We start from the raw sequence: 26,437 nt of genomic DNA, 5'->3' as shown, positions 1-26,437 counted from the left end.
TGAAAACTCCACTGGCAATTGAGCGTTGCGCCAGCAGAGGGCGTTTGTCCCCTACTGCACGCCGTAGTTTGCAATGTTTTGACATTCGCCCTAGCCTGTCACGCGATGTCGAAAGAAGTACTATACATTTTGTCCATATTGACCTGAAGATAGGTAGCTGGGAAAACATAAAATAATGTCATCCAACAGCGGTATCCAAATCCCAAGTCGACTGCCTCTGCTGTTGACCCATGAAGGGGTGCTTTTACCGGGCTCGACGATGCGGATCAGTGTTGAAACGGCGAGGAACATGCATCTGGTGAAGAACAGACTACTGAAGGGGACCTCGCTGAAGAGCACCATCATCGGCGTGATACCCAACACCCGAGATCCTGAACACGATACTGAAGATCTCCCCACTTTGCATAGGTAGGTAACAGTAGTTAGCTAATTCTGCTATTTTACATGACATCTCAAAACGTCTTTGTGCCTGCCAAGTGCAGGCCTAACAGCTACCTGTTGTAGTCGAGCTATGATGTAACTAAGTTAGCAAGCTGTACAACAACCACTGTCAGTTAAATGTCACATTGAGAAAAGCTAGCTAGTGTACTTCAACTTCACTCAATGGGAACTATGCCATGTCCTGCCTATTATCGCACAGGATGTTGTTTGAATGTTTCGAAATGTTTACGATGGTGGTGCGATAAGTAAGCGATGTTATATTATTTCTTATTAAGAATTCCTTTAATTGATTCTTGAAAATAGGACTAACTTGATAGCTAAATCATGCTTTACATTTTTGAAAGTGTAATTTAAACTTTTTTCCCATGCTCTCCTGTAAGTTGTTCTAGAATGGTCGTTTGAACTTCAGATGGACTTTAACCTTGCGTTTAGCAGGATACAACCATGTTAGTTCACTGGTTACTAAGTAGCAATATGTGTCCCTCTATGCTTTAATAAGTGCAACAACTGAAGTAGGACGCCAATGTTAAATCATATTGGTAATTCACAATTTTCTCTGGCACAACATTAATCATATATCTTACTCTTTTGGCTTTGACTCTCTGTACACTAGCTGTGTTGTAGATGTTATGGTCAGAGACAGCAACTCAAGTGGCACCCTTTTCCCTACATAGTGCACTAATTACATTTTGACCAGAGCCTTATGTGCCCTGGTCAACAGTAGTGCACTGTATAGGTAGTAGGGTGTCATTTGGGAGGGACGATTCGGTTTTTCCTCGCCTCATACCATTCTGTAATTACCGCTCCATTATTAGTATTGGCACGGCGGGGCTGGCGGTGCAGGTAGTGGGCAGTAACTGGCCCAAGCCCCACTACACACTGCTCATCACAGGGCTGTGTCGCTTCCGCGTGGCCCAACTGCTGAAGGAGGGGCCCTTCCCCGTGGCTGAGGTGGAGCAGCTGGATAAGCTGGAGCAGTACACCAGCCCAGAGGAGATGTCTGAGGCAGCCGGGCCAGAGGGAGAGCTGGGGGAGCTGTCCCAGAGGTTCTACCAGGCTGCTGTGCAGGTGGGTGTGACAGACAATGCAGGAGCAGCATCCCTGACGTTCAGTAATATAATCTACAGTATAAGTGTGTCCTATAAAAAATAATATACCATTTAGCAGATGCTTTTATCCAAAGCCACTAGTATTACAGTAACCGTGAATGTATGTATTTTTAGTATGTGACCCCATCGGGACTAGAACCCACAGCTCTAGTGTTAGCACCACACTCACTGAGCCACACAGGACCAGAAGCTATGGCTTTATGTTCTTTTAGCATAGCCAATGAGGATTCCTTCAATGTGGGTAATAGGCTAGGCTACTCTTCTGTAAATGTACAGAATATTATCCACCTATGTTATGTATGTCATGGTATGTGTTTACGTAGACAGATTTACTGCTAGTTGTACACACAGACCTTGATTTCTGATCTCTCCACCCCTGTCCATGTTTCATATCTGTCCCCTGTGTACTGTTTCTTCACTATGTTGTCTTTCCTCTCTGTGTGTCTGTGTTAGTTGGTAGGCATGTTGGACATGTCTGTTCCTGTGGTGGCCAAGTTGAGAAGGCTCTTGGACAGCCTCCCCAGGGAGACCCTGCCTGATGTCCTGGCTTCTATGATTCATACCTCCAACAAAGAGAAGCTCCAGGTAGAGCAATGTGTTTCTGTGTCTGTGGGAGCTTGTTCATTCACGTACCATGTGTCGTTTTTAGAAATGTCAAATATTTTTTTATTGACATCGCTGTGTAAGGGCATGAATGTATCAGCTATATGCGTCTCTTCCTGCTTTCTGTTATACACTTACAGTGATATGTATGTGGACATGCAGGTTCTGGATGCAGTGAGTCTGGAGGAACGTTTTAAGAAGACTCTTCCCCTGCTGACCAGACAGATTGAGGGTCTCAAACTGCTGCAGAAGACCAGAAAACTAAGACCAGACGATAACAAAAGGGTAAAGGCGTTCGCATGCTTCCCAGCCAAAACAGTTCGGAAGAGTTTGTGCATATATTATGACAACGTTTTTGTTCGTTCTGGACTCCAGTAAGGTTTTTTTTGTCTGTTCTGGCACACACAACTTTTTCTCTAGGCCAGCCGAAGTTCGGGTGCCGAAGTCTTCGTCTGTGATTGGTCAAATGTAGGGATTCTTCAATAAAGTCTTTGTTGTCATTCAACGAGAGACGACTCGTTTTCATGCACATTTTTTTAATTGAGAAATACTGCACCTAACATCTCAGTTAGATGTAAAATTGCCCGACCAAGATCTCAGCAAAAACTCAAGAAATCTCTTTAATTTTCATGTTATCTTAGATTAATTCTAACTAGTTTGAGGAAGTGTATACTAGCTATGGCTTCTCAAAGGGGACAAACAGTACTATTGTCACTTTTCTTCTCGTTTTTCTAGCGAAGGTCTTTTAAGGGAGTATACAATCACACTCGTTCAGTTTGGCTATTCGCTTAGCCGTCAGCCGAACTGAAGCATGCTGACGCTTGAATGACAAAGACTACTCAACTGTTAGCGTTTCTTCTAGGAAGAAGTGTCACACTTGTGGCCATGCTAGAAGATCAGAGGCAGTGCCTGCTTAGAATTGAAATGCAGAGATTATACAGTATGCCTAATGCTTGGCACTCTTCCCTCCCCTATCTCTCAGGTGCTGGCTGTACGTAAAGGCGGTGTGCTTCCTGGTCATCAGTTCTCCTTGGATGAAGAGGGTGATGATGAGGATGGTGATGACACAGCTGTCCTGGAGAGGAAGGTTAAAGGAGCGAATATGCCAGAGCCTGCCTTGCGTGTCTGTCTCAAAGAGCTCAAAAGGTACCCACAGTTTATTTACCTTACATTCCAATGGATTCAGACTTCCTAGTTATTTGGGAACACTTGCAGTGTGTGTGTACAGTATGTATGTATATGTCCATAGTAGTGGCATTGACACAAACAATGCCTTCAGAAAGAATTCACAACCCATGGGATAAAAATGTATTTGTCATTTTTTTTGTCAACGATCTACACAAATACTCTGTCAAAGTGGAAGAAAAATTCTAACATTTGTAAAATAATTAATGAAAAATAAAACACTAATACATCTTGATTACATACAATGCCTTCAGAAAGTATTCATACCCCTTGACTTATTCTACATTTTGTTGTGTAAAGGCCTGAAATCTATGCACTATACACCATAATGACAAAGTGAAAACAAGTTTTTAGAATTGTTTGCACATTTTTTGAAAATGAAATACAGAAATATCTCATTTACATAAGTATTCAACCCCAAGTCAATACATGTTAGAATCACCTTTGACAGCAATTACAGCTGTGTCTTTCTCGGTAAGTCTCTCGAAGAGCTTTCCACACCTGGAATGTAAACAAGTTGCACATTATTCTTTAAAGGATTTGTCAAGCTCTGTCAAGTTGGTTGTTGGTCATTGCCAGACAGCCATTTTCAATTATTGCCATAGATTTTCAAGCATATTTAAGTCAACTGTAACATGGCAACATCAACTGTAACATGGCAACATCAACTGTAACAAGGAACATTCAATGTCATCTTGGTCATGCCTGTACACGACTGCATGGCCAGGCACGACTCCAACACCTTCATTAAGTTTGCAGATGACACAACAGTGGTAGGCCTGATCACTGACAAGACAGCCTACAGGGAGGAGGTCAGAGACCTGGCTGGGTGGTGCCAGAATAGCAACTTCTCTCTCAACGTGATTAAGACAAAGGAGATAATTGTGGACTACAGGAAAAGGAGGACCGAGCATGCCCCCATTCTCATCGACGGGGCTGTAGTGGAGCAGGTTGAGAGCTTCAAGTTCCTTGGTGCCCACATCACCAACAAACTAGAATGGTCCAAACACACCAAGACAGTCGTGAAGTGGGCATGACAGAACCTATTCCCCCTCAGGAGACTGAAAAGATTTGGCATGGGTCCTCAGATCCTCAAAAGGTTCTACAGCTGCACCATCGAGAGCATCCTGACTGGTTGCATCACTGCTTGGTACGGCAACTGCTCAGCCTCCGACCGCATGGCACTACAGAGGGTAGTGCGTACGGCCCAATGCATCACTGGGGCTAAGCTGCCTGCCCTCCAGGACCTCTACACCAGGCAGTGTCAAGAGGAAGGCCCTAAAAACTGTCAGAGACTCCAGCCACCCCAGTCATAGACTGTTCTCTCTGCTACCGCATGGCAAGCGGTATCAGAGCGCGAAGTCTATGACCAAAAGGCTTCTCAACAGCTTTTACCCCAAGCCATAACACTCCTGAACAGCTAATCAAATGGCTACCCGGACTATGCATTGTGTGTGTTTGTGTCCCCAAACCCAGTGTATATTTGGCATGTGTTTTAGGTTATTGTCCTGCTGAAAGGTCAATTTGTGTCTGTTGGAAAGCAGACTGAACCAGATTTTCCTCTAGGATTTTCCCAGTGCTTAGCTGAATTTGGTTTATTTTTATCCTAAAAAATCTCCCTAGTCCTTGCCGATGACAATCATACCCATAACATGATGCAGCCACCACCATGCTTAAAATATGAAGAGTGGTACTCAGTAATGTGTTGTGTAGAATTTGCCCCAAACATAACACTTTGTATTCAGGACAGTTCATTTCTTTGCCACATTTTTTGCAGATTTACTTTAGTGCCTTATTGCAAACAGGATGCATGTTTTTATTCTGTACAGGCTTTGTTCTTTTTACTCTGTCAATTAGGTTAGTATTGTGGATTAACTACAATGTTGTTGATCCATCCTCAGTTTTCTCCTATCACAGCTATTCAACTCTGTAACTGTTTTAAAGTCACGATTGGCCTTGTGTCTTTGTAGTGACTGGGTGTATTGATACACCTTCCAATGAATAACTTCACCATGCTCAAAGGGATATTCAATGTCTACCAATAGGTGCCCTTCTGGTCTTTGTGGTTGAATCTGTTTTCGAAATGTACTGCTCGACTGAGGGACCTTGCAATTATCTGTGTGTGTGGGGTACAGAGATGAGATATAGTCATTCAAAAATCATGTTAAACACTATCAATGCACACAGTGAGTCCATGCAATCAACTTATTATTTGACTTGTTAAGCACATTTTTACTCCTGAATGTATTTAGACTTGTCATAACAAAAGGGGTTGAATACTTATTGACTCAATACATATCAACTTTTCATTTTTTTATTAATTTGTAAACATTTGTAAAAACATAATTCCCCCATGACATTATGGGGTATTGTGTGTAGGTATTGTGTGTAGGTATTGTGTGTAGGTATTGTGTGTAGGCCAGTGACACAAAATCTAAATGTAATACATTTTATGTTCCGGCTGTAACACAACAAAATGTGGAAAAAGTAATGGTGTGTGAATACTTTCTGACGGCACTGTATGATAACCTACACAGATTGAAGAAGATGCCCCAGTCCATGCCAGAGTACGCTCTCACCCGAAACTACCTGGATCTTATGGTGGAATTGCCCTGGAGCAAAAGTACCACAGGTATGCACAGTACACCACCATGACACCACTACAATCTCTGGTTCATTTCTTTATTCATTTACACTTTATTCTTTGAACTTAGAAATGTACATATCCATACATGCAGAGCACATCATATGCACGTTATACCTTGAAAATCTCTGTAATGGGATAGGGCATTTTTTTGGGACGAGGGGTAGAAACCAAAGTGTACCACGAGGAAGTCCACCACAGCTCTCTTTTGAACTCTCTGTTCAAAATGGAATTAAAGGCTTCTACCACTAGAGGGAGCTCAATATCATATTTTGAAACTGGTTGCTTTGTCCTCTATAGCCAGTCATTAGACACTTGTTTGAGAGTATTGGGAACATTTGCTTATATGATTCAGCATTACCACACAGGGGAGTCCATACCATATGTCTGCTTAGTCATGTAGCAACATAAAACAATACTTGTTATTACAATCTAGATGAATGGTTTTCTGAATCACTTGGTTGACATTAGATAAGGTCTTTGACAATATTCACGGTGTTGGAATTAAACCCTGATCCTCATTGACTCTGCAGACTGTCTTGATATCCATGCTGCACGGGTGCTGTTGGACAGTGACCACTATGCCATGGAGAAGCTGAAGAGGAGAGTGCTGGAGTACCTGGCTGTGAGGCAGCTGAAGAGCACCCTCAAGGGGCCCATCCTGTGCTTCGTGGGGCCGCCTGGGGTGGGCAAGACCAGTGTGGGGCGCTCCATCGCCCGTACCCTGGGCAGGGAGTTCCACCGCATCGCCCTGGGAGGGGTGTGTGACCAGTCTGACATCCGCGGGCACAGGTAGACTGGATAGGGCAGAGAACGGAGGTGGGGATTAACAGGTGGGCAGGCAGGCAGCTGTGTAGTTCAACTTGAGTGAGGCCTTTTCTGTAACTCACCAGTGGTCATGGTTGATAGGTGGAGACAGATGTGGGTCAACAACAGTAGACAAAAGATTCAGGTAGAAAAGTGCTGTCTATACAGACGATACATATATACTGAGTTTACAAAACATTGGGAACATTTTCCTAATATTGAGTTGCACTTCCTTTTCCCCTCAGAACAGCCTCAATTTGTCAGGGCAAGATGAAGAAAGCATTCCACAGGGATGCTGGCCCATATTGACTCCAATGCTTCCCACAGTTGTGTCAAGTTGGCTGGATGTCCTTTAGGTAGTAGACCATTGTTGCTACGCACAGAAAACTGTTGAGTGTGAAAAACCAAGCAGCTTTGCAGTTCTTGACACACTCAAACCGGTGCGCCTGGCACCTACAATCAAACCTCGTTTAAAGGCATTAAAATATTTTGTCTTGCCCATTCACCCTCTTAATTTCACACATACACAATCCATGTCTCAATTGTCTTGAGGCTTAAAAATCCTTCTTTAACCTGTCTCTTCCCCTTCATCTACACTGATTTTGAAGTGAATTTAACAAGTGGAGCACGGTCGCCAGGTGCACGGTGTTTCCTCTGACACATTGGTGCGGCTGGCTTACGGGTTATTGTGTCAAGAAGCAGTGCGGTTGGGTTGTGTTTTGGAGGACGCGCGGCTCTCGCCCTTCACCTCTCCCGAGTCCGTACGGGAGTTACAGCGATGTAACAAGACTGTAACTACCAATTGAATACCACGAAATTGTGGAGAAAACAGGGTAAAAATATAGATTTTATTAACAAGTGACGTCAATAAGGGATCAAAGGTTTCAGCTGGTCAGTCTGTCCTGGAACGAGCAGGTGTTCCTAATGTTTTGTATACAGTATACACTACATGGCCAAAAGTACATGACCGCTCGTCGAATTTCTGCAATGTGAGTAATCCTGAGAGGGAAAACTAGGAGTGGAAGCATGATGTAATCTTTCATGTTCAAATGGTTCTCCTGTCATTATGGAGACTCGGCGGGATGATGACATCTCAGCCAGCAGGTCCTTCCTGTGTCTCTCAGCCAGTCTCTGAGTTTATCCATAGCCCCCAGCCTCTAGTCTCATGCATCAATTGTGACACCACACCACACCAAACCACCCACCACTGCAGTTTAGGAAGCTGCCTGTTGTGTGTTTTGATGTGGTTTCAGGTGTGCATAGCGCATGTGTTTACCCATATAAGTGTGGGGCCGGGATGTGAGTTAGGTTCATGCTGGTTCCACCTTACATGGTGTTTGTGTGCTGTGGTGTAGTGTTTGTGTAAATTAAAATCAAATATGGAGAATACAAGAGGTGTAGACTGTGAAATCCTTACTTACGAGACCTTTCACCAACAATGCAGAGGTAAAGTAAGAATGTGCAAATAAAAAACAATAACATAATTAATAACAATAACGAGGCTATATACAAGGAGTGCAGAGTCGATGTGTAAAAATCGTCTGTCCTCGTTTGCAACGCTCACTATCGAGTTCCAAACGGCCTTTGTAAGCAACTTCAGCACAATAACTGTTAGTCAGCAACTTCATGAAATGGGTTTCCGTTGCCAATCAGCCGCATACAAGCCTAAGATCACCATGCGCAATGCCAAGCGTCGGCTGGAGTGGTGTAAAGCTTGCCGCCATTGGACTGGAGCAGTGGAAACGCCTTACTCTGTAGTGACGCTTCATCATCTGGCAGTCCAAAGGACGGATCTGGATTTGGCGGATGCCAGGAGAACGCTACTTGCCCCAATGCATAGTGCCAACTGTGAAGTTTGGTGGAGGAGGAATAATGGTCTGGGGCTGTTTTTCATGGTTTGGGCTAGGCCCCTTAGTTCCAGTGAAGGGACATCCTAACGCTACAGCATGCAATGACATTCTAGACGATTCTGTGCTTCCAACTTTGTGGCAACAGTTTGGGGAAGGCCCTTTCCTGTTTCAACGTGACAATTCCCCTGTGCACAAGGCGAGGTTCGTACAGAAATTGTTTGACGAGATCGGGGTAGAAGAACTTGACAGGCCTGCACAGAGCCCTGACCTCAACCCCATCGAACACCTTTGGGATGAATTGGAACGCCGACTGTGAGCCAGGCCTAATTGCCCAACATCAGTGTCCGACCTCACTAAAGCTCTTGTGGCTGAATGGAAGCAGGTCCCCACAGCAATGTTCCAACACCTAGTGGAAAGCCTTCCCAGAAGAGTGGAGGCTGTTATAGCAACTTCATATTAATGCCCGTGATTTTGGAATGAAATATTCGACGAGCGGTCATGTACTTTTGGCCATGTAGTGTATATTCCACAATGTTGATGGATGAGTCCTGGGTGGATGAATCTTTGAAAATATTCCAATTAGTATTTTCAAATCAGTCCTGCAGTGTTGAGGCGGCCCCCTCTGTCCAGTGCCTCACTATCTGTGCTGGTGGCTCCCTCTTGAGTTGCTGCTTGTAGGCTGGGAGTAGGAACAGAGAGACGTGATCAAGGATGTTTGTATATACATGGTCCAGCACGTTGTTTAAGCATCCTGTTTGGCTTCCTTGTTTTTAGTCTTTCTCCTTCCATTGATTCTCTCTCTGTCCTATCATTATCTCACTGCACACCTTTCTTGTTTTGCTTGCATTTTCTTTCCTCTGTACTCCTTATCTATCCCTCTCTTCTTCCTCCTTTTGCCTCCTTTCCTTTCTGCACCCCATTTTCTGTCCTCTATGTACTGGTCTCTCTGTCTGACATGATGTCCTTTCGCTCCCTGTCTCCAGGAGGACCTACGTGGGCAGCATGCCTGGCCGCATCATCAACGGGCTGAAGACGGTGGGAGTCAACAACCCTGTCTTCCTGCTGGACGAGGTGGACAAGCTAGGCAAGAGTCTGCAGGGAGACCCTGCCTCTGCCCTGTTGGAGGTGAGAAACCTGGGACCACCAGACCAGGGGGCAGCTTCGTGGTCTCTGATACAAACAATATGGAGTACAAAGGGGAAGAGATAGGAAAGGATTGAGTGATACAGGGAGATGGACAGAGACTCATCCAGACAGGCAGGCAGAGAGAGAGAGATAAGATTCTACATAGATTATATATAGAGGAGGATGGAGGAAACAAGTCATATCAAATAAGTCTGCATGTAAGAAGTCAACACCTGTCTGATCTCTAGAAAGACCCAGTAGTCCCCTGGAGGTAGGTCTGTGACCTGGGCTGGTTCACCTGGCCCTGCTCCACTTCCTGCTGGAGTTATCAGCTCCTATGGTGCATCACTGTCCCACTTCACCTCCTGGAAACACAATGGGAGAGGAGGGATTAAGAATCCCCATCACAGTGATGGACGGAGACAAATGAGCACTGTAGTGTCCACACACACTCACTCACTCACCACTGAATGTATGTGGGGAGTCTCAAATTCAGTTAGTGTAATGTCCTGAAGATGCGAGTCGCTATGTTTAGGTGAGCAGGATGCCTACCTATCTACAGCAGTGTGATAGCCTTGCTGATACCAGGAGAAGATTCATCTCTGGGAAAGGATTACGGCTAGCTCCGATAAGAGCCCCACTAGCCTCAAGTCCAAGCTTGACCCCCAAGTAGAAATGGTGCGCACTACTCAGACATGCCACACTTTCTGTTACACACATTTTCACACACTCCTAGTTCAAAAGCCGTCTTGCATGCTTCCACATGCTCCCTCTGTCCCATTGTTTGCTTTAATCCTTTTATCTACTGGCGTGGTACTGTAGTCCTGCGTGGTACTGTAGTCCTGCGTGGTACTGTAGTCCTGCGTGGTACTGTAGTCCTGCGTGGTAATGTAGCCCTGCGTGGTAATGTAGTCCTGCGTGGTAATGTAGCCCTGCGTGGTACTGTAGCCCTGCGTGGTAATGTAGCCCTGCGTGGTAATGTAGCCCTGCGTGGTACTGTAGTCCTGCGTGGTACTGTAGTCCTGCGTGGTACTGTAGCCCTGCGTGGTACTGTAGCCCTGCGTGGTACTGTAGCCCTGCGTGGTACTGTAGCCCTGCGTGGTACTGTAGCCCTGCGTGGTACTGTAGCCCTGCGTGGTACTGTAGCCCTGCGTGGTACTGTAGCCCTGCGTGGTACTGTAGCCCTGCGTGGTACTGTAGCCCTGCGTGGTAATGTCATCCTGCTTTGTGGGTGCCAGTGTTTGCAGAACACATCACAGCCAAACCGAAACTTCAGGCTCAGTCACAGAATTACCCATCAGGTCCACTTTTCTGCTGCATTCAACATTCCACCTTCTTACTCCCACTTTCCCTCTCACTCTCTCTCTATTTTTCTTCCTCTCTCTCTGCTTGGGTGCCCAGAGGGATAGAGAGAGGCAGAGCAGGGAGGAGGAGAAGGGATGTGGGGGAGGAAGCAAAGCAGAATGATTTGTTTATTGCCTCTGGCAGTGTGAAGTCTGAACCAACAATACACAGACACACACAGTGTAAATGTTTCTACATCTGCAGCTGGTAGACATGCAGCTCATTAGTAATGGTTGCTAACCAGTTGAGTATAATGAAATATGCATTCCTGTTGTTGAGTGTTAACTGGGCTCCTAATACTGAGTCTCTTCTGTGTCCGCCTGACTCCCACCAGGTCCTGGACCCAGAGCAGAACCACAGCTTCACAGACCACTACCTCAACGTGGCCTTCGACCTCTCCCAGGTCCTGTTCATCGCTACAGCCAACTCCACGGCCACCATCCCTCCGGCCCTGTTGGACAGGATGGAGGTCCTCCAGGTGCAAGGTCAGAGGCCAGGGGTCAAGGGTCATCTTGTTGGGCAGAGTGGTCAGCTGAAGAGGCATTAAGTACCTGTCTTGGCCATTGATTTATGTAGAATCAATGTAACTGGTTATTAACACATTAATAACTGGTTATTAACACATTAATAACTGGTTATTAACACATTCATAGCACACGTCATGGTGTAGCCCCAAGACACAGTGGGTAGTTCCCCTCCAAGATTGATGTGGTGTCAGCCTGGATAAATATGGTAATGACCTGTCAGGAAGAGGTGTTTGTTACATTCTCTGGATCTGTGTATGATGTCCTCTCAGGGTACACTCAGGAGGAGAAGGTGGAGATAGCTCATCGTCACCTGATTCCCCATCAGCTAGAACAGCATGGACTCACCCCCCAACAGCTCCAGATACCTCAGGACACCACCCAGGACATCATTAGCAAGTACGAACACAAACACTCACACATACGCCGGGGGTGCTTTACACACGCTAGGAGAGTGGCAGGTCAGAGAGAGGAGGGAAGTGACTATCTTTCTAGCAGGACAGAAGGGGGAGATTACCAGAGCCAGACCGGTTCAGACGGGTCGCAGAGGGCACCCACTGGTACATTTTTATTGTCACATGCTTCGTAAACAACAGGTGTAGATAAACAGTGAAATGCTTACTTACAGGCCCTTCCCAACAATGCAATATAAATATATTTTTTGTATAGAAAATTACGCATGAGCAAGGGTAACTTTGCTATATTACATGGGGTACCAGTACCGGGTCGATGTGCAGGTGTACGAGGAAATTGATGTAGATACACTACATGACCAAAAGTATGTGGACACCTGCTCGTCGAACATCTCATTTCAAAATCATGGGCATTAATTTGGAGTTGGTCCCTCCTTTGCTGCTATAACAGCCTCCACTCTTCTGAAAAGGCTTTCCACTAGAAGTTGGAACATTGCTGCGGAGACTTGCTTCCATTCAGCCACAAGCATTAGTGAGGTCAGGCACTGATGTTGGGCGTTCCAATGGGGTTGAGGTCAGGGCACTGTCATGCTGAAACAGGAAAGGGCCTTCCCCAAACTGTTGCCACGAAGTTGGAAGCACAGAATCGTCTAGAATGTCATTGTATGCTATAGTGTTAAGATTTCCCTTCACTGGAACTAAGGGGCCTAGCCCGAACCATGAAAAACAGCCCAGACCATTATTTTTCCTCCACCAAACTTTACAGTTGGCACGATGCATTGGGGCAGGTAGCATTCTCCTGGCATCCGCCAAACTCAGATTCGTCCATCGAATGGTGAAGCGTGATTCACCACTCCAGAGCACACATTTCCACTGCTCCAGAGTCCAATGGTGGCGAGCTTTACACCACTCCAGCCGACGCTTGGTGTTACGTATGGTGATCTTAGGCTTGTGTGCGGCTGCTCGGCCATGGAAACCCATTTCATGAAGCTCCCGACGAACAGTTATTGTGCTGACGTTGCTTCCTGAGGCAGTTTGGAACTCTGTAGTGAGTGTTGCAACAGAGCACATCCTATGATGGTGCCACGTTCAAAGTCACTGAGCTCTTCAGTAAGACCATTCTACTGCCAATGTTTGTCTATGGAGATTGCATGGCTGTGTGCTCAATTTTATACACCTGTCAGCAACGGGTGTGGTTGAAATAGCTGAATCCACTAATTTGAAGGGGTGTCCATACTTTTGTATGTTCATATAGGTAGGGGTAAAGGTAACAAGACCGATAATAGACTGTGTGTGTGTGTGTGTGTGTGTGTGTGTGTGTGTGTGTGTGTGTGTGTGTGTGTGTGTGTGTGTGTGTGTGTGTGTGTGTGTGTGTGTGTGTGTGTGTGTGGTCCAAAAGAGTTAGTGCAAAAAGGGTCAATGCAGATAGTCCGAGTAGCTATTTGGTTAACTACACTGAACAAAAATATAAACGCAACATGCACCAATTACAGTTTATATAAGGAAATCGGTCAATGGAAATTAATGTATTAGACCCTTATCTATGGATTTCACATGACTGGGAATACAGATATGTGTCTGTTGGTCACAGATACCTTGAAAAAAGAAAGGTAGGGTGTGGATCAGAAAACCAGTCAGTATCTGGTGTAACCACCATTTGCCTCATGCAGCACAACACATCTCCTTCGCATAGAGTTGATCAGGCTGTTGATTGTGGAATGTTGTCCCACCCTTCAATGGCTGTGTGAAGTTGTTGGATATTGGCGGGAACTGAAACGCAGTGTGTCGTACATATCGATCCAGAGCATCCCTACCATGCTCAATGGGTGACATGCAGGCCGTGGAAGAACTGGGACCTTTTCAGCTTCCAGGAATTGTGTATAGATCCTTGCGACATGGGGCTGTGCATTATCATGCTGAAACATGAGGTGGCGGCGGATGAATAGCACGATAATGGGCCTCAGGATCTCGTCACGGTATCTCTGTGCATTCAAATTGCTATCGATCAAATGCATTTGTGTTCATTGTCCATAGCTTATAGCCATACCATAACTCCACTGTCACATTGGGCGCTCTGATCACAACGTTGACATCAGCAAATCACTCGCCCACACGACGCCATACACACTGTCCTGCCTTCTGCACGGTACAGTTGAAACTGGGATTCATCCGGGAAGAGCACACTTCTCCAGCGTGCAAGTGGCCATCAAAGGTGAGCCTTTGCCTACAGAAGTCGCCTAACTGCAGTCAGGTCAAGACCCCGGTGAGGACGATGAGCACACAGATGAGCTTCCCTGAGACGGTTTCTGACAGTTTGTGCAGAAATTCTTCGGTTTCATCAGCTGCCCGGGTGGCTGGTCTCAGACGATCCTGCAGGTGAAGAAGCCGGATGTGGAGGTTCTGGGCTGGCGTGGTTACATGTGGTCTGTGGTTGTGAGGCCGGTTGGACATACTGCCAAATTCTCTAAAAAGACGTTGAAGGCAACTTATGGTAGAGACATGAACAAATTATCTGGCAACAGCTCTGGTGGACATTCCTGCAGTCAGCAAGTCAATCCCACGCTCCCTCAACCTGAGACATCTGTGGCATTGTGTTGTGTGACAAAACTGCAGATTTTAGTGCCCTTTTATTGTCCCCAGAACAAGGTGCACCTGTGTAATGATCATGCTGTTTAATCAGCTTCTTGATATGCCTTGAGATATTCTCCCTAACAGGGATGTAAACAAATTTGTGCACAAAATCTGAGAGAAATAAGCTTTTTGTACGTATGAAACATTTCTGGGATCTTTTATTTCAGCTCATGAAACATGGGACCAACACTTTACATGTTGCGTTTTATATTTTTGTTCAGTGTATTTAGCAGTCTTATGGTTTGGGGGTAGAAGCTGTTCAGGAGCCTTTTGGTCCTGGTCTTAGCGCTCCGGTACCATTTGCTGTGCGGTGGCAGAGAACAGTCTATGACTTGGGTGTGGCTGGAGTCTTTGACAATTTTTAGGGCCTTCCTCTGACACCGCCTGGTATAGAGGTCCTGGATGGCAGGGAGTTCGACCCCAGTGATGTACTGGGCCGTACGCACTATCCTCTGTAGCGCATCTTGATGCAACCAGTCAAGATGCTCTCAGTGGTGCAGCTGCAGAACTTTTTGAGGATCTGAGGGCCCATGCCAAATCTTTAGAAAAATACATAGAAGAAGACAGAATGCCACTGGGGCTGGCAGGCTGAAGAACAAGGAGAAAGGTGGTCAGAGCATGCTGCAAATGGGGCCAGCACCTATCAGCAGGGCCAGGGGGGAGATTGTGATGTCTCAAACAGTCACTCACATTACACTGTCATTTTAACCATAATGGTTGGTGATAGCGGAACGTGTGTGTGTGTGTGTGTGTGTGTGTGTGTGTGTGTGTGTGTGTGTGTGTGTGTGTGTGTGTGTGTGTGTGTGTGTGTGCGTGTGTGTGTACGCAGGTACACTCGTGAGGCCGGTGTCCGCTCCCTGGAGAGGAAGATCGGTGCGATCTGTCGAGCAGTGGCAGTGAAGGTCGCAGAGGGTCACAATGTTACCAAATCAGAGGCTGCGCCTGCTGAGAGCGCCCCCCAGGGAGCTGAGCACGGAGGTAGAAAAACCAGCAGGGGAAAGCCACTCTCTGTGGGGCGGGAGGGGGGACTGACTGACTGACTGACTGGCACAGCTACAGTATCAGGCCCTGCCCTCAAACATACTGCAGTGGTGAGCTGGACTCAGCAGTGCCTCAGTGGCCTGCTGTATTCTGCATAAATACAGACTAGCACTCCCCACATACAAGCTGTGGAATCACAATATCTGCCCCTGGAGGCTGGAGCTAATTGAGTTGTTAGGAACAGACATGGCTATATCATACTATGTACACTTCCAGGTGCTCCCTCCTTCCCTCCAGTGAGCACCGTCACCTCACACACTTTCACACTGCCGGTTGGTTGTGCAGTCCCTGGCCAAAAATCTGCTGACCAATGAACAATGCCCTCTCAAACATAAAGACACGCACGCTCACACACACAGTACACACAGACACGCCATCCCCCTTCTGAAGGGTATGGGGGGGGTTAATCCTGCTAACAGACGGCCTCACGACCACATGCCCCCTGCCTTCCCTCCCCCAGTGTCTCTGTGCAGCAGCTCTTGTGTAACAGGAGAAATCACACTGGCAGTTAACACAGCCAGAGTGGGGGGAGTGGGGGCAGAACAGAGGGGTTTTATGGCTCTGTTGCCCTATTGAAACAGAATTGGACTGCCCCCCCCCCTTCTGTGTAACCACTCCCACTGCAAAACAGCAGCAGATGAAAAGAGAGAATGACAGTCTTCCTCTGCTCTTTGTGTAAATGGCTGTCTGTTGCCAGGTAACGGTGACATTATTGGCAGACCGAACAAAGAGTTGTGAGGAGGAGTGTGCGCGCTGTGGGGGGGATCTGTGTCTTTCTTTTCTCTACCAGCTGCTCCACGACTGGCGGCTCATGACAGCTGTCACATGACCAGTTAGGAGCACGGCTGTTGTTCCTTTGCCCTCCTCTCTCCCCTGGTTGTATCCTTCGTTTCATCCCTCGCTTTGTTTTATCTTTCATGGCACTACACAGCTCCAAGAGGGACTGTCAGAGCTGATTTATATTACACATTCACTCACTACATAGATATGTCAGTCCATAAAGACTGCCCTCTTTAACTATCCATTAAGTGTTTGTAAAATAGTGTTGTGCTGCAGTGTAGTGTTGCCACTGAATGGACTAGCTCTGTTGAGGGGAACACCATGCTCCTCATCCACATTGCATTGGTAGTCAGGTCACATGACCAGTGATCAGCATGTGCATAATAAGAGGTCTGGGGAGGCTGTGTTGTGTACCGCACACAAGAACAAACACTCAGACATGCACTTTGTGCACAAACGCACACCTTGTTGTTTTACGTCCTCCTCCAACCTCTCAAATTAACTTTTGCTGTTGCTAATATTTCTATTCATCTCTATAATTTGCTCACCTGCTTTCTATGTTCTCATTCTCTCTGACCTTGTGTGTGTGTGTGTGTGTGTGTCAGAGGGGAAGCGAGGGAGGAGGGGAGAGGAGCCTGACGGGGTGTCGGCAGACATGGCAGCGCCCCCAGATATGCCCATCGTCATCGACCACATTGCGTTGAAAGACATACTGGGGCCGCACGTCTTTGAGATGGAGGTGAGAGAGGGTAGGGGTTGGCACTGTCTGGCCCAACACACACCCCTGCACTGGGAAGACTGATGCACTGGAGAGAGAAACATTTACTATGCTGATGACACTGCAGATTGCAGCCATTACAGCAGGATGATTCTCTATTGTGGGAAGCACATGTATAGAAAAGCCTTGTCATGCAGAATTAAAGCCAAAGTGTTCTTATGTACCCCTAACACTTGTCCTCTTGAGCAAGTGAGAGAACTATAAACATGCACTTATAACCGTACTAGTTGGCAGACTTGAAGTGTGCGACTTTAAAAGAGTACTATAGATGCACCTAAATGTGCCAAATTGTGATTAGGTTGCTGTTTCTGCAGGCTTAAAGCAGTGTAGCTGTGCTGGAGAAAGTACACACTTATGTTACTAATGTAGCTTAGCATTCCATTCATACCCATGGGATTTGGGGGCGGAGGGGGAGAGAAGGGGTCGGGTGAGGGGCTCTCGAGCTCTCACAGGGGGACTGGAATGTGCCTGTGTTGTGTGTACAGCAGGGAGAGGAGAAGGAGGGTTATTTGGAGGGAAGGCAGACCACAACATTCTTCTAGTCCACATTGAGCATAGGATACTGAGGACTACAGCTAGTTTTAAAACATCGTAAACCCAATACTCTTACTCACACCTCAGTGTTTAGATGACTAAAAATATAGTAGTTATGTGTAGATGACTACAGATCCAGTATCTAGGTGTGTGTGTATACACTGAGTGTACAAAACATTAACAACACCTTCCTAATATTGAGTTGCACCCACACCCCCTTTTGCCCTAAGAATAACATAAATGTGTTGCTGCATGGACTCTACAAGGTGTCGAAAGCGTTCCATAGGGATGCTGGCCCATGTTGACTCTAATGCTTCCCACAATTGTATCAAGTTGGCTAAATGTCCTTTGGGTGGTGGACCATTCTTGATACACATGGGAAACTGTTGAGTGTGAGAAATTCAGCAGCCTTGCAGTTCTTGACACACTCAAACCGGTGTGCCTGGTATACCCCGTTCAAAGGCACTTGAATATTTTCTTTGGCACACATACACAATCCGTCTCATGGCTTAAAAGTCCTTCTTTAACCTGTCTCCTACCCTTCATCTTCACTGATTTGAAGTGGATTTAACAGGTGACATCAATAAGGGATTATAGTTTTTACCTGGATTCACCTGGTCAGTCTAGGTCATGGAAAGAGCAGGTTTTCCTGTTTTGTACACTCAGTGTAGATGACTGTGTTCCTCTCCCTGGTCGTGTCCAGGTGTCGGAGCGTCTGACACTGCCGGGCGTGGCCGTCGGCCTGGCCTGGACCCCCCTGGGAGGGGAGATCATGTTTGTGGAGGCCAGCCGCATGGAGGGTGAGGGCCAGCTGACCCTGACTGGACAACTGGGTGACGTTATGAAGGAATCTGCCCACCTGGCCATGAGCTGGCTGCGCAGCAATGCCAAGACCTACCAGCTGACCAACAGTGAGTGAAGACACAGAACAAAATGCATTATGTCTTAGCTTTGCTACTCATTTACGTCCATATCAAAGCAATACACAATGACGGCTGAAGGACTGTGTGTCTGTCTGTCTGATGTAGTGGTCGGTGGTTCAGATCCTCTTGAGGGGACAGACATCCATCTGCACTTCCCAGCGGGAGCAGTCACAAAGGACGGCCCATCGGCTGGAGTCACCATGGTAACGGTCCTGGCCTCGCTGTTCAGTGGGCGCCTGGTACGGTCTGATGTGGCCATGACTGGAGAGATCACTCTGAGAGGCCTGGTGCTGCCGGTGAGACACAACTACACTTCTGCATAGTGCTGTGACGGTCATGGAATTTTGGATGACTGTAATTGGCCAGCCAAATGACCATGATCTCCGTAAAATAACTGTGTGAATAGCAACAAAAAAATCTAAATGCATATTAAATGCACATTTTCTCATTTCCTCCGCTCCGGACTGCATGTGCTGCAGTAGAAATAGAATAAATAGAATGGGCGTCCCCATTCAAGTCAATGACGGCATAAATGGGTGGACTGGCGGCCATTGTGAGTGTACCCATATGAACAAAGCAGGAAGTAAAATCAGGAAGTGTACCCATCAATATGTGCTGTGATTTGTTGATTCAACTCAACTGACATTACAAAATACATTCCATTGCATGAGCAGTTAACTAGTGGTGGGGTGTCCACTACAAAATAATAGATTCCTTGCCCGTCGACTCCAATTTCTGGGTGTCATGCGTAGTGGAATCGACCCCTAAGATTCAGTATTTTTGTAATGGAGGAGACTGACTAGGCTAGTTGCCATAGGCAACTTCAGAGAACACGAACTCACGCATCTTTCACAGCAAAGAAAGGGCGTGCTAGCGAAGGTGAGCGAGGGGAAGGGCACAGCCAGACATAGGTAGGCAGGTCGGCAGTCAGAGCCATGCATCGGTAATCTAAAGCTGTATCTCGCAGTACTGTGTAGGTGTATCTCACAATTTCTTGCATATTTACTAAAGTAGGGGTTATCAATGAGTAGGCTAAGCTACAAACATGCAACAGACCGAAGACTGAACACACACACTGGCATCTTTCATAGTGAAGAGAAAGAGCAGGCGAGCCAGCAAGAGGGGCAGGCAAACAGTCGGAACCGTGCGTATAGGCTATGTCTTGATAATCTGTATCTCGCAATGTATTGTCTTGAAATACCTCGTCAATTCACCAAAAGTATAGTTTACAGTCGTGGCCAAAAGTTTTGAGAATGACACAAATATACATTTTCACAAAGTCTGCTGCCTCAGTTTGTATGATGGCAATTTGCATATACTCCAGAATGTTATGAAGAGTGGTCAGATGAATTGCAATTAATTGCAAAGTCCCTCTTTGCCATGCAAATGAACTGAATCCCCCAAAAACATTTCCACTGCATTTCAGCCCTGCCACAAAAGGACCGATCACACTGTCATGGAGATCACACTGTCATGCTGATTGAGTTCAAATAATAGACTGGAAGCTTCAAAAGGAGGGTGGTGCTTGGAATCATTGTTCTTCCTCTGTCAACCATGGTTGCCTGCAAGGAAACATGTGCCGTCATCATTTCTTTGCACAAAAAGGGCTTCACAGGCAAGGATATTGCTGCCAGTAAGATTGCAGCTAAATCAACCATTTATCGGATCATCAAGAACTTCAATGAGAGAGGTTCAATTGTTGTGAAGAAGGCTTCAGGGCGCCCAAGAAAGTCCAGCAAGCGCCAGGACCGTCTCCTGAAGTTGATTCAGTTGCGGGATCGGGGCACCACCAGTACAGAGCTTGCTCAGGAATGGCAGCAGGCAGGTGTGAGTGCATCCACGCACAGTGAGGCGAAGACTTTTGGAGGATGGCCTGGTGTCAAGAAGGGCAGCAAAGAAGCCACTTCTCTCCAGGAAAAACATCAGGGACAGACTGATATTCTGCAAAAGGTACAGGGATTGGACTGCTGAGGACTGGGGTAAAGTCATTTTCTCTGATGAATCCCCTTTCCAATTGTATCCGGAAAAAAGCTTGTCCGGAGAAGACAAGGTGAGCGCTACCATTAGTCCTGTGTCATGCCAACAGTAAAGCATCCTGAGACCATTCATGTGTGGGGTTGCTTCTCAGCCAAGGGAGTGGGCTCACTCACAATTATGCCTAAGAACACAGCCATGAATAAAGAATGGTACCAACACATCCTCCAAGAGCAACTTCTCCCAACCATCCAGGAACAGTTTGGTGATGAACAATGCCTTTTCCAGCATGATGGAGCACCTTGCCATAAGGCAAAAGTGATAACTAAGTGGCTCGGGGAACAAAACATCGATATTTTTGGTCCATGGCCAGGAAACTCCCAAAACCTTCATCCCATTGAGAACTTGTGGTCAATCCTCAAGAGGCGGGTGGACAAACAAAAACCCACAAATTCTGACAAACTCCAAGCATTGATTATGCAAGAATGGGCTGCCATCAGTCAGGATGTGGCCCAGAAGTTAATTGACAGCATGCCAGGGGGGATTGCAGAGGTCTTGAAAAAGAAGGGTCAACACCGCAAATATTGACTCTTTGCATCAACTTCATGTAATTGTCAATAAAAGCCTTTGACGCTTATGAAATGCTTGTAATTATACTTCAGTATTCCATAGTAATATCTGACAAAAATATCTAAAGACACTGAGGCAGCAGACTTTGAAAATTAATATTTGTGTCATTCTCAAAACTTTTGGCCACGACTGTACATCAATGAGTAGGCCTAGGGCTAAGCTATTCTAAATTGTGCCAGTGAATTGAAGTTGAACATCGCCAAAAACGTCAGTTTAATTAGACCTAAATGGGCGAAAAAAGGTATTGTGCCTATAGCTTATTTAATGAAACCCTGGCTGTTGATGTCCTAGTTAGTCAATAGATAGCAAAGCAGAGCATCCCCGATTCCCCACTGATCTAAACTTTTTGGAAATGGCAAGTTCACTTTCTCATGCATAAACACATCTCAAGTGCAAATACTGTCCAGCAGCTCAAATCAGCACAATCTGGGGCATTTTTATTAGGAGGGAAGTCTACCATGGATTGCTAAAATAAGGATTATGATCACACTTCAATGTAAATATGATGGGGAGACCTATACATTTAGCAGCCATGCATGAGTTATCAGTGTAGCCTGTTATTGTCTAGACATGACGTTGACATTTCTTCACTGCTAGAATACAAACCTCCGCTCCAGGCTTCAGTCATAAGTCAATTGAATATATATTTTTTAACGAATGTTGAAAAAATGAATCCTGTGTGAATTGTCCTCTGGAATAACGCACATGCTTTCATAATAATTACATGACCAACATCTCTATGAATACTAGTCCCATCCGAATAGGGGTATATAACACGGCAAAGAATAGGCTTATCAGCGTGGAGAGTGAGAGTGCGCCATATCATCCCATGTGAATCTGTCAATGCTGCACGCAGCTGAAATAATCTACTTCCTACACATCTATATTCAAACAAAATAGGCCTTTTATAAGTTGATAAGCAAATGGGCAGCATCATGCTCATGCCAGTCCTCTTTAGAATGCAACAGTTGTGTTCCTAGTAGGACTCTGCAATAATGAGGTGGTGCGCAGCCGAGACGACTCCAAAAATCCTGGAGTCGTTCACCCCTACAGTTATCATAATGAGCTTCCATTACCATGGAAATTATTCTAGCACAATACCAGGAAGACATTGCGAGTGTACCCATGAGTTTACCAGTGAAATAGCCAGGTTTAGAGGTTCCAAGCCCATTCTATTAATTGTTTGCTACAACACCTTACTTGTTTCAGCAAGGGGCAACAAAGTTTAATCACGTTAAGAGTCCATGTTATCTCAGAAACTGACTCAACCGCACGAATGTCCGGCTGCCCCGTCTTCGGTCAGCAGTTTGTTCCCAAAAACCCCCCAAGGTTATTTTATTTTCATGACTGTCTTCATCCATAACCGTCAGTTATACGGTAATTGTGCCAGCCCTAATTCTGTCTGCAGGTGGGAGGGATCAAGGACAAGGTCCTGGCAGCTCACAGGGCCGGGGTGAAGCGTGTCATCATCCCAAAGCGCAATGAGAAGGACCTGGAGGAGATCCCAGCTAACGTCCGGGTGGAGCTGGACTTTGTAACAGCCAGCAACCTGGACGAGGTCCTGAACGCAGCCTTCGATGGGGGGTTCCCCGGAATGTCCAACCCTCTCACTCTACCACACATTGTCAGCAAACTGTGAGATGGGTCCCTGTAATATTACCACACTCTGACTAACATATAATAGACAGGAACTCCCATTCATCTTCCTGGTGGATATGGAAAGCTCATAGCACATTGTATCTTCCATACATTAATCTGTATGAGGCAGAAACACACTGACCACATGATTTGTGGTGGATGCATAAACAGGCAGTTATCAGAGGGGGTGTGGGTGTTACTAGTCTGTTGGTAAGGAGGCCTCTGTGACACAAACATGTTCTTTATCTACTTCAACACTTTCCTTAAGTTCATGAGTTGAAACTTTCTCACACAAAGAGGACAGGTTGAAATATAGTGCCCTCCCTTGTAACACCTGTTGCCTTTCCTTCATGGTGTTGCGGATTTGGATCTGACATTCAACATTTATGACCTGACTGGTCTGATCCTGGTGGAGTTCAGACCGATTTAGGACCATCAATCACTTAGTTCTACTGTGTCTGCTGCACACTGGGTTGTTCTGGGAACTGGCTGAAGAATCCACAGTGTGGGACTTATGTGAATTGTAACACTACTAGTCAGTGATAGTTGTTCCAGTTGCTCTGCTGTAAAAGCTCTGGCTACGTACATTTGAATAATAACAAGGCCGGTGACCTTGACCATGCTGTTCATGTACCTCAGATTTAACGACTGAATGAGGTTTACAGAGGCTTCATAATTGGCATCAGCGGTCCGCTCAATATCCAGATAATTCTGCTGGTATGGCTTTACAAGGGATTGTATGTGTGGATACAGGATGAGCGTGATTGCACAGTACTATGTCATACCCCTAAGGGATACAGTCTCACTAAATAGCTCTGTAACAACAGTTGCATAATGAAAATAAAGAATTTCAATACAAATATTAAATTGCATAATTTGCGTGTGTGACGTACTGAAAGTACTCTGTTGAATGTGGTTGAGAATCAGCAGAGCGCGATGCAGCCGTCTTAGCAACAGCAGGGTGTGGATCATCATTCTGCTCTACAACGACGATGAGCCAAGACAAGCTCCACCACAGCATGCCTGCTGCTTCCAGCATCTAGGCTATATACGCCTTCCTTTGGGCCCAACGGGAGAAAGCTACGACTAGAAACCAACTACAGACAATAGTAGCCTACTGTAAATATTAACACTATGGTACGTTTCAGGGAAGGGAAAATAAGGCCTCATCTATGACGCCATCACGAGAGGAAACTACCCTGTGTTGTCAATCATGACTGGAACACACAGCAACACACCAGTAATGAAATCCCACGACGGTTCCAACGCTTATGGACGTCATGTTCACTCTACTATACAGTCACTGTACACTAAATCGAATTGCTGCTTTGATTGAATGAGGACTGGGAAGGAAACAAGCACTTTCACCTAAACAGAATAAGCAGCATATAAACTCAGCAAAAAAAGAAACGTCCCTTTTTCAGGACCCTGTCTTTCAAAGATAATTTGTAAAAATCAAAATAACTTCACAGCTCTTCATTGTAAAGGGTTTAAACACTGTTTCCCATGCTTGTTCAATGAACCACAAACAATTAATGAACATGCATCTGTGGAACGGTTGTTAAGACACTAACAGCTTACAGAGGGTAGGAAATTAAGGTCACAGTTATGAAAACTTAGGACACTAAAGAGGCCTTTCTCCTGACTCTGAAAACACCAAAAGAAAGATGCCCAGGGTCCCTGCTCATCTGTGTGAATGTGCCTCAGGCATGCTGCAAGGAGGCATGAGGACTGCAGATGTGGCCAGGGCAATAAATTGCAATGTCCGTACAGGGAGACAGCACGGACAGCTGATTGTCCTCGCAGTGGCAGACCACGTGTAACAACACCTGCACAGGATCGGTACATCCGAACATCACACCTGCGGGACAGGTACAGGATGGCAACAACAACTGACTGAGTTACACCAGGAATGCACAATCCCTCCATCAGTGCTCAGACTGTCCGCAATAGGCTGAGAGAGGCTGGACTGAGGGCTTGTAGGCCTGGTGTAAGGTAGGTCCTCACCAGACATCAACAACCTCGCGGGACCAGACAGGACTGGCAAAAAGTGCTCTTCACTGACGAGTCGCAGTTTATTCTCACCAGGGGTGATGGTCGGATTCTCGTTTATCGTTGAAGGAATGAGCGTTACACCGAGGCCTGTACTCTGGAGCGGGATCGATTTGGAGGTGGAGAGTCTGTCATGGTCTGGGGCGATGTGTAACAGCATCATCGGACTGAGCTTGTTGTCATTGCAGGCAATCGCAACACTGTGCGTTACAGGGAAGACGTCTTCCTCCCTCATGTGGTACCCTTCCTGCAGGCTCATCCTGACATGACCCTCCAGTATGACAATGCCACCAGCCATACTGCTCATTCTGTGAGTGATTTCCTGCAAGACAGGAATGTCAGTGTTCTGCTATGGCCAGCGAAGAGCTCGGATCTCAATCCCATTGAGCACGTCTGGGACCTGTTGGATCGGAGGGCTAGGGCCATTTCCCCCAGAAATGTCCAAGAACTTGCAGGTGCCTTGGTGGAAGAGTAGGGTAACATCTCACAGCAAGAACTGGCAATCTGGTGCAGTCCATGAGGAGGAGATGCACTGCAGTACTTAATGCAGCTGGTGACCACACCAGATACTGACTTACTTTTGATTTTGACCCCCCTCTGTTCATGGACACATTATTCCCTTTCTGTTAGTCACATGTCTGTGGAACTTGTTCAGTTTATATCTGTTGTTGAATCTTATGTTCATATAAATATACACATTAAGTTCGCTGAAAATAAACGCAGTTGACAGTGAGAGGACGTTTATTTTTTTGCTGAGTTTATGACTGAATATAGCCATTCCTGTTAGGGCCATTACTGGAGGGAGATAATGCATGAGGGGAGTGGGAAGACAAAGCAGCAGCAGGGTCAGAGAAGGAGTGGTCTGTGTTCCCCAGTGGAGTGGGCTGGCAGGGTGCCAAAGTCCCTGGGGGCCTCTGGTAATTATGATCCTACAGAGCTAACCCTTCATTCACCGGCCAGAACACTGACGCCCCAGAGCCTCCACCCAGTACAGGGCTTCAGCTGGGGCGGCATGGGACTGGGAAGCGCACACACGACGTACCATACTTAACAATGCACCTCGCAGCACACACAGACAACCCTAAAGACAATGACAGACCAGTAGGATTGCTGGCCGAAAGTACTTAGCACTTCTGAACAGTGCAAATCTGTAATTTGCAAACCAGTGGCGGTCGGTGCCGTTTAAGATGAGGGAGGACGATCATTTTTTTATGAGCATGGCCTTATTTCTATTACAGCATATTGGATGACTGTCATTCATATTCCATTCACCCAGTTCATTGTAACATTGATAGGTTTAGGCTACTACATGATACTCAAATTTTCCCTATACACATGACTTTGCTACAACTTAGCCTGTAAATGAAAGTTTACAACGTAAGTGCACACAGGTTCGAGAGAAAGATTTAAG

General features: G+C 46.1%; 1 protein-coding gene across 1 annotated transcript; it reads left to right on the top strand.

The window, feature by feature from the left end:
- The first annotated feature begins 101 nt into the window (after positions 1 to 101).
- Positions 102 to 23,834, top strand: lonp2 (lon peptidase 2, peroxisomal). Its single transcript, NM_001173599.1, has 15 exons — positions 102 to 408; positions 1,257 to 1,509; positions 2,004 to 2,135; positions 2,316 to 2,438; positions 3,136 to 3,299; positions 5,876 to 5,970; positions 6,516 to 6,774; positions 9,623 to 9,764; positions 11,443 to 11,593; positions 11,905 to 12,031; positions 15,506 to 15,654; positions 17,103 to 17,236; positions 18,513 to 18,720; positions 18,838 to 19,028; positions 22,745 to 23,834. Exons 1-15 carry the CDS (start codon positions 176 to 178, stop codon positions 22,973 to 22,975), a joined length of 2,592 nt encoding a protein of 863 aa, NP_001167070.1. The 5' UTR covers positions 102 to 175; the 3' UTR covers positions 22,976 to 23,834.
- The last annotated feature ends 2,603 nt before the right edge of the window (positions 23,835 to 26,437 follow it).

This window comes from Salmo salar, chromosome ssa10, assembly GCF_905237065.1.
Source record: "Salmo salar chromosome ssa10, Ssal_v3.1, whole genome shotgun sequence".
Taxonomy (NCBI): Eukaryota; Metazoa; Chordata; class Actinopteri; order Salmoniformes; family Salmonidae; genus Salmo; species Salmo salar.
The sequence above is the reverse complement of the archived record's forward strand: the minus strand, read 5'-3'. Positions and strand labels throughout refer to the sequence as shown.

What these genes read in the sequence shown, in the direction of transcription:
- lonp2 (NM_001173599.1), top strand. Translation starts at nt 176, where the DNA reads ATGTCATCCAACAGCGGTATCCAAATCCCAAGTCGACTGCCTCTGCTG. An exon ending in TCTACCAGGCTGCTGTGCAG is followed by an intron (nt 1,510 to 2,003) that starts GTGGGTGTGACA and finishes TGTCTGTGTTAG; the next exon opens with TTGGTAGGCATGTTGGACAT. An exon ending in CTGCCTCTGCCCTGTTGGAG is followed by an intron (nt 9,765 to 11,442) that starts GTGAGAAACCTG and finishes GACTCCCACCAG; the next exon opens with GTCCTGGACCCAGAGCAGAA.